Here is a 12,679-nt window from a genome sequence, read left to right on the forward strand (position 1 = left end):
GACATTGTGTTAAATAGACTTTAGTTTTACATGCTACTGCCTTTGCCCAGGGTTGGCCATTCTACAGCTTTCTGGCATCCCTTTTGTTTACCAGCCTTTGCTACAGGAGGTGACTCCTCGAATAAAAGACACTTACAGACACACAGACACACAGTTACTTCCTTTACAATTTGCCTTCTTGGCACAATTGCTGGGGGGCAGATATTTCCTGCCTGGAAAAGTGTACCCTTACCAATTTATGATCTCTGTCTCTCCATCTGCCCTAAATTTAGTAGCTAGTCCCACCTATCCCCTAACATCCTTGGCTACCCGATGTTAGATGTTAGTGAAGGCCACAGGCCACAGCTCTCCCCAAGACCTCACATGGTGGCTGCATTCTTCTTCCCCCAAAGCATGGCAGAAAAAGCCCCTCTACTTCCCTGGGTTTGCCTCTTTCTCCTGGGATCCAGAAATTCCACCTGTACTTCTACCCAGCAATTAACCCCTGACCTTCTTACTGACAAATCAAGAACCAACTGGGAAATAGGATGTTAGTATCAGAACTTCCCCTTACACATTGGCATTTTTTTCCAGGGTTTTTTTGTTTCTTTATTTTTTATTTTTTTTTTTTTATGCTGGACTAGAAAGTAAACCCAAGAAAGCACATGAAGAATTGCTTATCACTACAGAATTTCTAGAGCCATTTTATATAAAAGAATTAAATATACTTACATGTTTTAAAAATTAGTTGTATATCTCTTTAGATCATAACATACAGATAACTGATATGTAATGTAGTTTCAACTAAAAGCTTGTGTGAACAAATTATATTACTAAGTGAATGGTCTAAACATATAATGTACACATTTTGTGTGAGAGGAAAGCAGTATAGTAGAAAATTCATACATATAGAAGACGTAAAACTCTACGTACAGATATTAAAATAATTACAACTTAAAATAGCTTCATCAGTATGCCTATGATGACTCAAGGGGTACATTTCCTTTGAGTTAAATTAACCCAGTAAAACCTAGCAGACTGTAAGTCACTCCAAAGGGCCCCACTTGGGAAATCTACCTGTCGGATCAATAACCTCAACAGAAGGTCTAGATATGTCCTTTGCCACGAGAGGTGAGAGATAGTAGCTGCAGATGTGAAATGTCAGCTGAAGAAATAGTAACTAAGGGTCTAGTCCTTTGTAGAGAAAAGTTTCTAAAATACTAACAATAATTACCTCACAAGAGAAAGAACTAACACAGATGCACTGAGCCAAAGTAAGGTTTGCTTTGGTTTCTGTATTTTGTGGCTGGGCTTGATTTTGTTTCTATCGTTATTTGTTATTTTCCCCTCTAATGGGGGAATTAGAAGCAACATCAGTGTTAAGAAAACATATGTCAAGCATAAGACTTCACATCCAATATGACGCTGAAGTTTTATTGTATTTTTACTATGTGCATACAGCATGTACTGATCCTTCCTTGTCAGAGCTTTATGTTTGAAGCCATCAAGCTCCTTTCTCCTAATTCTTCATAAAATGCTGAACAATTATAATCTATATTCTCTCCATCTGCGGGTCTCCCTACTCTCATGAATCATCAGCTGACACAATCCATGTTGGTAGTGGGAGCAGAGATGGGAAGCCAGGGAGGATGTGTGTGCAGAAACCCTCACACATAGTGAATGACCTCACCAGACTGACCAGACCAGCAATTTGGGAGTTGGCTGGAAACGCAGAGAGGGTTCCTCCACGGGGAAGTTAGGCATGGCTGCTGTGGTTCCACAGTTCCTCATGGCACAACCCCAATGACATGAGAAAGTCCATGGGTTTTTACAGGCTTTAATGTCATGGCGGATGGTGGTTGGATCTGGATGCACCCCCCAAAACCCAGGGCAGACCTGAGTTAAATAGGGAGGGAGGGGGGAGGGGCTGGGGAAGAATGCTTAATTGGCTCCACCCTCTGACCTTCAGGTATCTTATTAATATGTAAATCTCTCTGGGTCCTGAAGCCTGTTCCTCCTGACTGTTGGCCATAGACCTCTCTGTGGGAGTGCTTGTTGGAGGGCTGAAGCTAAATGAAAAAACCAGGGTCTGGGAGCAGAGCTGAACTCCTGCCCTCCAATAAGGTTCTGGGGTTTCCAAGCTCGTGCTCGACCAAGCACCCAGCTGCTTCTCACAGCCCACCACCCCACAAGTCAGTAGGCAGATCAACTTTACTTAGTGTGATTCAAGGCTTATAAAGTTTTGGGGGGACTGAGGATAGGCACATCCAGGATGGGCAAAGGTCATTGGCTGGAGACTTAGGGACCTAGAGTGCCTTATTAGCATAGGATGCATTTCAGGAAACTCAGGTGAAGGGAGAAAGGAGATTGACTATGTAGTCAAACTCAGGCTGTGACATTCCTCAGGTAGGGAGCTTTGAATTCCCAGACAAGATCAGAGAAGACTTGCTAATGAGAAGAGTCTAACACATTGCACTGAGCCCAGATGCTATCCAGTCATGGTGGACTCCAGTTTTAATTAGCAGACTTTTCTCACACCCATTGTGCAGTGAGATAGCAGAGTTTACTCCTTCTGTTTAACTGGGTTTTAGTACTTGCTTTCCAATTTGCCTCCAAACACCTTATTCCCATGTTTCTCAACCTTTAGCAATCACTATTAGACACTCAAGTTGGATTTTTTTCATCATCTATAAGAAAGAACATGTAGTATTTGTCTTTCTCTGTCTAGCTTTTCTGGTTATACAATCAAATCTGGAATCCTTAAATAAGTATATGGGTCATTGCTTTAAACAAGGTCCTTTACTGGACCTAGACTGAAATTCAATTTCATCTATCCACAATTAAGTTTGATGGACTTTGGCATCAACAAAGTGAAAGAAAGCTGTTTATCTGACCATCTAAAAGACCAAGAGAAATGAGAGATAAGAGTTAAAAGTGCCAACAGGCAGCTTCACTCCCTGTAAAAAAAGAAGGGTTGCCTTAATCTTCTGCAGCCAGTAATATTTAATTCTTTAAAAATAACTTGAAGAAATTCATTGTTAAGCCATTAGTTTCTAATATTTTGCCCCAGTCTTACATTAAAAGTAATTTTGAAATTATCTGTCTGCTTCTACTTCTTTCTCTATCTGTGAAATCAACTTTTGATTATTTTGTTTGTTATTTGTTTTCTTAGTTGTCTTCATTTTTGTTTTGTTTCTTTTGTTTATTATTTAGCTAGAGTCCCACATAGCCTCAGGCTGGTATTAAATTCTCAGTTCTTTTCTGAAAGCCAGGTCTAGGGTTTGATCATTGGAACACAAATTCTAGAATGAAACATTATTTGATGCTAAGATTATAAATAAAGCCAAATAATATCTTTCAAATAAGTCATTGTCATTTTGTGCTTCAGTAAAATATCCAGTGAATGATGGAGTAAATAAGAACCAAAGTGATTACCATTTTTATTAATTAATGTTTATTACTCAGATGAAATAAAATGGATTTCCAAAACCTCTTGTACTGAATAACCAAACTGTAGCCATGACTAAGTAAGGAGACTTCTAGAATGAACTCAAACTTTTGTCTTAAGTCTTGCTTAATGAAATTATGTAGAGAAAGATGAAATTCTTGAGTGCTTTAACAGTTCTTGAACAAGTTCTGCATGAATCAAACCTTTGTACAGAGTGCTATGGTGGAAATATCTTCTATAAAGACCCATGCTAAGGGTCTGTGAGATGGCTGAGGGGCTAGAGTCACTTAATATCATATCTGATGATTTGAGGCCAATCCCTGGATAAGTCAATCTCTTGGTAAAAGGAGAAACTAACTCCTGAAAGTTGTCCTCTGATCTTCAGATGTATGTTAAAGTAAAAATTAATGTGTAATAAATGTTCCTTTAAAGTTTAATCAAGTTATCTTTAATCTCTTATGACATGGTACTTTTAGTAAAAAGAAAAACAGAATACAGATTTACAGGAGATAGAATTAAGACTGCACAGGAAGATAGACAAACACCACCCAAGAATGAACTTTTAGAAGATTTTCTTGCTCACAGCCTGCAAATGAATTAGCCCAGTCAAAAATCTCATGTTGGGCTTCTATTCTTCACTACCATGAGACAATAAACTTCTGCCTGTTAAGTCTCCTCATCTATGAGACATTCCTACACAAGAACTTTCCTGAGGTTAAACTTGGAATTGTTAAATTATAAATGACCCCAGAGGCTATATCACACTAATGTAAGTTTTCCAGCTGAAATATATTGTAGATGCTTGACAGACAAAGAAGTTAAGAACATATAAGAATGAACACCTCCAATGCACTGGACCAATAAAATCCTCTTACAATTGCATCGGTTGCCCTCTGTGAGCTTCCTTCATGGGGTCCCAGTAGTGCAGCCATTGGGACAAGAGTAGCATCAGCAACATCAGTAACTATTAACACAGTGTTCTTGAGGATGAGAAGCAATCTGTCATAGCTGACTTGAGACCCAGTAACTAATGTACTAACCAATGGCATCTAGCTTAGATAAATGCAGAATTGCCTCTAGACATCTAGGGGATGCATAAATGATTCAAAATCAACTTCGGAATGCTATGTTGACTCTACCATCCTTAGTGCTCATTTAATGTGGAAAGAGTGCCTGTACTATAACAAACAGAAAGGTTTAGAACAAGACAGAAAAGGGAGACTATCTTTGGTACATGTGACCATGAAAACTAATGTGCATGAGGAATCCTGTATAGCAGCCATCTGAAGACCCCTTGAATACCAGTAAAAGTATTTGTTAGTACCCCTTGATACCACATCCTTCACAGATGCTGTTCTTTACAGTGAGTTCCTAAAAGGTTTTGTACAGTAAGTTATGTGTAAACATGGATACATTCATTCATCAATTCATGCATGTCTCAACTCACCTCAAATTTCTGAATTTATGCTCTCTTTCCCCAAGGAAATAAAGCTTCCTAGAAATAGATAGATAGATAGATAGATAGATAGATAGATAGATAGATAGATAGATAGATAGATAGATAGAACACTGTAATATTACAAGAGTAGAACCTGCAGGAAATATCATCCAGCCGAATAAATGACTCACTGATGAAATTTGTTCAAAGGGCAACAATGTGATAAAAATACAATGAAATTCATTTATGATTTTTTCTGTACAAGGAGACTGCAAACTAAATTAGAGTTAAAAAATGGAAGTTCATGATTCAAGTATTGCTAGGTAGTAAAGTGCTTGCCTAGTTACTACAAGGGGTTGGATTTGGTTTCCAGGACAAAAACAAGGAAGGATGGAAGTTAGTTCAATTTGAGGAAGAAGGTTATTTTATTTTGTACAGTTCAAAAGTGATTCATATGAATACTTATAGTCAAATTATAAGAACAAATAGGACTTTATTTTTAAAGCAGGATCAAATTCACTAGCACATGACTTGATAATCATTTTGCCACCTTCATTTGGAATTTCCTTTCCCTCCTCTTGTGGGTCTACAAGCTTTGAGAAGCCTCCCAGAGTCCTCTGAATTCCTTGATTCTGTAAGAAACTCTTCTTTCCTGTTGACTTTTCTCCTGAACACATAGGTCATCAGTTTCAGTGACAACACACCCTTTCTCCCATCAATCTTCTACCCAGTCCCCAAATACACTACGGGGACATACTATCTTAATGACTGAAGTTATAAAACTTAAAAGTTTTCCTCACAGCAACGAAATATCTGAGGAAGGTGATGCCGAGAAGTGAATATTCATTTTAGGGTCACATTTTAAAAGGTTTCAGTTCACAGTCAACCACGTGATCTTTTTGGACCATGAGGAGGTAGAACATCATGAAACAAGAGCATGAAGAAATAAATGTGCTGACCTAATGGTGCCAGGAAGCAGACAAAGAGAAAGGGAGAAACTGGAAAGTTGTGCAGCCTCCAAACATGGCCCAGTTTCTACTTCCATAAACTAAGATCCAGTTTTTAATGTTCCCACAACTTTCTAAAAATAGCACCACTAGCTGGGGTCAATGGCATCAACACATGAGTACCTGGACATAACCTATACAAACCTTAAAATTCTACCCCTGACCTCCAAGGTACATGTCCGTCTCATAAGACAGGATGCATTTAGTCTGTCTCTAAGAGTTTGCAAAGTATCCACGGTTGCAATATTGTTCTAAAGTTCAAAGCTAAAGTCTCCTGAAATTAAAGGCAAACTCTCAGCAATGAACTCTGATAAAGGGGAAAAAGGAGGCTGTGTTCCTTTAAGACACAACAGTGCAAAGGGAATATTCTGTTGTGAAAGGGAAAAGGCTGTGTGGTATAGAGAGTAGGAATGGACCAACATAAGATCAAAACTCAGCAGAAAAAAAACATTTTAAAAAATCATAGTTCTTGGGAGACAGGGCTGTGCACATATATAATTATAGCACGTTGGAAGTTGGAGCAGGAGAATTAGAATTTTTGAGCCCAATTGGACTGCATAGTTAGATTTTCCTCTTCAACCCTCCTCCAAGAGGGCTGTAATTTCACATCCAGGGTTTAGAACAAGTAGAGCCATATTACAAAATCATAAGAGTGTGGGTGGCCTGGTCCCTATGGACAGCACCACCTGCAAGCTCCACTCCCCTTGGCATCTGTCTCAGCAGGATCTAAAAAAAGCTTATCTTGGCAAACTTTCTACTTTTCTGGTATCTCTAACTTCCTAGGGTCTCCATTGTGTCCTTAACTTCAAAAGTTGCCTTGTCAAAGACTTCCCACAGAGACCCCAGCTCTCTTATACATTGCCTGGCCTCCTAGGTTTTCCTTTCAAGTCTGATGGAAGCCTACATAACTGTAATTCTTACATTTTTTTATGCATGCAAAACTAGCAGCTCATGGATGTTACCAAAGTCATCCCCAGCAGAAGCAGTAGCTCCCCTTTGAGACTCCCGACCCCCACCTCATTTAAACCATGGCTAGAATTATTTCAGAATACCTGGAAAAACTAATCCTGGGAAAACACTTTCCTTGCCTACCCAATGTGAGCAGTGTTCTCTCAAGGAAAAGTCTTCCAAATGAGTTTATGTGCTCACTCTTCTGGCCTCACTGTGCTTTGCTCATTCCTCAGGTGTCTTCAAGGCATCTCCCTATTATTCCAGTCCATTTTAGTCCCTTTTTTTTTCAATGATGCTAATCTCTTAATACTTCTTGTGACTCCATCTTTGGTCTGTTCTTTCCTGGGAGGATGCTAAGCTTTTCTAACATTTTCTAACATTTCCATTCTTTCTGCTTTGTGTTCATATTTCTCAATATACGTTGATGAAAAGCTGCCAGTAACATCCAGTGTTCTGAATTGTCCCCACTCACCCACCAAGCCCCAGCTTAAATGTCTAAGTAACATTAAGAGCTGTTTTGTTGTGTCAGGTTCAAAAGATGCTCCAAGAAGGTGCAAAAGTCGAACCCAATGAAGTGGTTGGGTAGGCTCTAAATCTTCTCTAAAACTTAACAGCATACATAAAGACTCACTGATGCGGATGACATGTTATCAGGAATTTTGGCCCTTTCCCTCTTAAAATCAAGAGAAAATTTAGTGTTTTGTAGCCATTATTAATAATGTGTTCTTTTCTTCACGGTTTTAAACATGAAAATTGTTTTATTTGCTGAAGTCAAAGCTAAGTAAGAGCTAAGATGAAGAACACAACAATCTTCAGATGCACCTGAAGAAGGAAAAGTTGTAGAGATTATCCTCTGTTGTACTCTACATGTGTGTATAAAAGCACATCATGAGATACATAACTTCAATAGTATTATTTAAATTCTAAATATTGCTGTGACACCAATTAATTCAGAAGGTACTTTGCCTAAATTCTGGTAAACTAACACAATTAGATAGGCTATCATATTTCCTATATATATATATATATATATATATATAAAAAAAACCTTTTAAGTCTTCCTATACCCCGTGACTATTTATGATTGGAAGTGGTTACTAATTTATATTTCTTCCTGTAGCACAATAACTGTGAGAGGTCGCCATGTCACCTCTGTGGGTTTAAGTTATGTTTCCATGTAAAATACAAAAGGTTAATTACTGTTCAGAGCCTGGACTCTTCTGTGGGAGTAACTGCAAGTTATTTATTACCCTTTGTCTTGTAAATTGTGTTAATTGTGCTGGATTTGCAGTGTCAACTGGAAGAATGTTAATTAATTTAACAATTTAACAGGCACTTTTTTTTTCATATTGTTTTCTGTTTCAGTTGATCTATCTTTAGTGAATGAAGATGACAATGCTATCTATTTCCTGGGAAATTCCCTTGGCCTTCAACCAAAACTGGTTAGGACATACCTGGAGGAAGAACTGGATAAATGGGCCAAGATGTAAGTACCACATTAAAAGGTGTAACTCTACATCTGACAGAAGAATTCTGTAAATTACAAAAGGCATCTGATTTGAGTAAGTTACACCCTAGCATATTAAGACTGATGAAAACATGATTTACTGTAATTATCAATATTATAATATTTGGATGAAATGATTTCCAAACAGAATAAGTCCAAATGGCAAAACATTTTTAAGCCTGAAATCCCCTTTCCCACATCTAAATGTGGCCATTTTATCTCACGTGGTTAATGATCAGTAAAGAAGTTAATTCATGATTTTGAGTGTTTAATGATGAATTCATGACTAAGCCAAAAGTGCCATCAAAAATATGGAATACAGCCTTGTTAAGATAATAAAAGGCGTGGTGACACAGATGATCGTGGATGTACAGAGTGGTATGTGTCATTTGATCTGAGCATTTTTAACCTCTTACGGTTTTCTCCTGAGGAGTAGACAGTTAAAAGACATCTCTTTCCAGGTTTGCCACATATAGATTCTTATCTGAGCACCCTTCTCTCTCCTGTCTCTGTGTTTATGTGTAGTCTTCTAATGGCCAACCCTTCTTCCCACCCTTCCCGCTCATCTTCTGTAAGCTAGTCTTCTCTGCCGTGCGTTATCTCCTAATATCGATATATTAAAAGCCCATCTCTTTAAACATTTAAAACTTATCATTAACACATAACAGCTACATATATTGATGAGTATGATATTTTGATGTTTGTTTATGATATATATCCATCAATTCAAGGTAATTGAGGTTCCTAACTAATTGTCATTATTTTTAAACCTTTGAGGTCTTTTCTTTTAGTTTTTAAGCAAACATAATTGCTCATTGTGAATTATGATCCCATCAGTTACAAAAAAAAAAAAAAAAAAAAAAAAAAAAAACCCTAGAACTTATTATTTCTGAGTTCGGATACCCATTTTTGACCCTCTACACTCTCCCCTTGAGCAGACAACTTAGAAACATCTATTTTCATTACTTTCATGTTCTTAGGTAAATAATCTGGTTTTATGTATCTTCTCTCTTTCTACAGTAATTACTTATAAAACTGAAATTAGATATATCTGTTAAGTATTTGAATCTTATTTCTTATTCTTATATCTTGTCTTATTTCTGGATTGTAAACACAAGTATTTTAAAGAGCCCCACCTCTAATCATATGAAAATAAAAATCATTATGGAAATGAGTCCACTTGAAGTTCAGGAAACAACATTTCAGAAAGATGAAGCCACATTAAATACGAATTCTGGAGCAGGCCGTTTGGTACTCATAAAATCTCCCGTTTCATGACCTTTCCTCCTCTTCCGTGCTCCTTCATACCGGCAGCTAATGCCTTCTTCACACTGCCTACAGGAGGACGGCTACCAGGACTCTTAGATAACACTGCAGAGTTCTTAATTTTCATGGTTAAGACTGAGAGCTCTCACATTAATGCGAGAACGATGAAAGCTTATATAATTTATTAAGCATGTTGTAATTTCATCTCTGTGGCTTTTATGTGTAAGTTTCAAAATACACATCATCACATTTGAAAGCATTTTGGACTAGTAGGTTTTAGTATTTAATAAATGAGGGTCACAGTTAATAAAAATGGTTGATATTCATTTCGGTCCTTAATGTTAGAGAGCAGAGTTAAATTGGATGATTTTGCACTTTTGAAAGTGTCTTTCCCCCATGAACATTCAGGCAGCCTGGCTTTGCATTTTTATGCTCTAGGTATTTAAAAGATGCTGCCCTGCTGTTCCATTCATTCTGCATCACACCTCAAACCACCAAGGGCTGGTTGATGATTGTTGAGATGTTACAATTAGGTTTGGGGGGGGGGGGGAAAGCGCCTGTCTCCCAGAGCATTGGCTATTGTTGCATTCCCCTTTCATGTTTTACTTTGTGAGTCGAGACAAAGCCCGAGTTTTAGTTAAGTCCTCCCAGTGCTCATTAGACAAATGATTCGCACAGGACTATGCTTTGAGACTGAAGGCAATGAAAACGGAATTAAATGCCTTTTCTAAGCCAAAGAGCTCCCCTTCTTGCTTTGATCTCTTTACTTCCCCTCCCCTCAGCCCTGGAGACCTAGTCAACCTTGTGGCCCAGTTGCTCCTAAATAGCCCCAGGGTTTCAGATGTGCAGTGACTTCAGGTCCTCATCCTCCCTCTCCCGCCCCACCTTGCCTGCACATCTTTGATCCAAAAACAGTTTATATTTGCCTTTTTTTTTTCTCCCAAAAATATTTAATTTGAAACTCCACTCATAGCCTTTTCTCTATGAGACTCTGTTGGAAAGATTTTCTTTTTCCTTATCAACTTAGCTCCGAATAATGAGAGGGCCTGCAAACTTTTTGACAGCAGAAAGATTGTTGAGAGAAAGCAAGTTCAAACAGACAGGAAAAAAAACAAAAAAAAAAAAACAAACAAACAAACAAAAAAAACCCTTTTCTTAATGGAGTGGCTATCTAAAGGGCAGGACTTGAGAGATAACTTTAGTGATTCCTAGAGAAACACAGGAGACTCTGTGGGATCTTTCAGAACTGTGCTGGAGTTAGCAGTATCCTTGGCTGGAAACTTCCAGGAAGGACAGTAGAAAACTGACTTTGTCCCTTTGAATTTGGGTCTGTGGCAGCCTTACCTTCAGGAGCCCGTAAGTCAAGTTTAGTCCATTTCTTTTTTTAAACTTGCTCTGTGTGCATGTTTCCATTTAAACATGATTTCATTTAAACTGTGGCACACTGTGGTAGGCTGTTTGTTCTTTCTGTTACATTTCTGACCATTGTTTTGGTTTCCGTATTAATCTCCCATTTTGCCATTTGACCCCAGATCTGGGACTTCCCATTATTGCGGTAAGCTTTAACAGATGCAATATTACTCTCTCTGAGTCCCTCAAACTCACTCTTGCTCCAAAGCTGATACTCGAGCCAGGTCTATACCTCTCTCATGTGACCAATAGAAAATTCTCAATCAAAGAAACCTATAAGCTACATCATGTTTTTCCTTTTTAAAAAATTGCAATATAAAGTGATACGCTTCAATGTGGTATTTTCATACCAAGTTTATTTGTGTTGGTTCTCTTCCCCTCTACTTGGTCCCCGATCTATTCCTGGCTTGTACCATTCTATTTACTGTAGTTCCATCTCACCTTTCATATCTTATGCACAGGACTCTAGTACCATCTTCCAAACATCTGTTATATGTTACAGAGTCCAATTTCTATGGTCTCAAATGATAGAGAATATACATATCACTTGGAGTTTGGATTATTTCATGTGATAGAATGATTTCCAGATCCATCACTTTACTATAAAATTTCATAATTTAATTTTCTTTATAGCTTAATAAAATTCTCCTGTATGCATGTCCCACATTTTCATCATCCCTCGATAGAAATCTTGCATAGTTACTGTTGTGTTGGAAAGGCGGCTCAGTCCTGATAGACCACACCAGGCCAAAGCAGTTCCACATGGCAGAGGTTTTATTAGGAAAGAATGTGGACAGAGAAGAGAGAGAGAAAGACAAGGGGAAAAGTGGGTCGAAGGTGAGGAAAGGTTTGCCTTTTATCTAGGCTGTGGCATAGGCTGTTCGAAGGTGAGTGTGAGGAGTGGGCTCTAAGAAGGTATGCAGGGTTGTCATGGCAACAGATGTTACCTATGTTTTAACATTCCTGAGTTTGGAGCAGGTTTGCCAAGCTGGCTCTGGATAGCAACAGTTACTTTTCTATAGAATAGCAATAAAGGTGCATACAAGTGTCTCTATACATGCTTTATTAGAATATGCCCATAAATAGTATTGAGATAGTAAGAAATGATGAAGGGGGCTTTGAATACAGGGGTACACTTTCTCACTCACCCCAGGTTGATTTTGACTCAGAAATCAGAGTGTCAGAAACTCATGGTCACACAGAACCTATGCTGAATCAGTGGCTCACAAATTTCAATAATGACATTCGTAAAACATAAGGGGTGACTTTTAGATACATGTTAATTGATAGTACAAGGTAGGTTAGCATCCTACATAGCAGAGGCAGGTACGTCACCCAGCTGCTACTTCTGGGGGCTTTTAAAGAACTTACAGTAGAAAGTGGGATGAGGCTTGAGAGAGGGTGCCCTGCTCAGCATTTCCATGGGGTCCTCTCAGTTTCAGTGAAGTCTTCCCAACAGCTTCCAGGCAAGGGTGCTCATTTAACCAAAGAGAGACAAGCAAAACTCAGACCAGGAACTAGAACTCCTCTGGGATTCCTGACCTCTAACTAAGACAAAGCCAAATAGAGGAACAAGGACAAGTAAATATCTTTTCCCATACATTATGCCCCCTGTTCTGATGGCTGATAGTTTTTTTATTTTTGTATTTATTTATTTTTTTGCTATGAAAGCT

The 12,679-nt window shown here is 38.3% G+C and overlaps 1 protein-coding gene across 3 annotated transcripts in view; it reads left to right on the forward strand.

The window, feature by feature from the left end:
- The window catches only part of Kynu (kynureninase), a 125,939-nt gene that overhangs the window by 19,711 nt on the left and 93,549 nt on the right, over positions 1 to 12,679 (forward strand). For all 3 annotated transcript variants that reach the window (XM_034495975.2, XM_076928699.1, XM_076928698.1), the window contains exon 3: positions 8,189 to 8,309. In XM_034495975.2, coding sequence (XP_034351866.1) covers positions 8,189 to 8,309 — 121 coding nt within the window. The remainder of the gene's footprint in view (positions 1 to 8,188; positions 8,310 to 12,679) is intronic.

Source organism: Arvicanthis niloticus, chromosome 2 (assembly GCF_011762505.2).
Source record: "Arvicanthis niloticus isolate mArvNil1 chromosome 2, mArvNil1.pat.X, whole genome shotgun sequence".
Classification (NCBI taxonomy): domain Eukaryota; kingdom Metazoa; phylum Chordata; class Mammalia; order Rodentia; family Muridae; genus Arvicanthis; species Arvicanthis niloticus.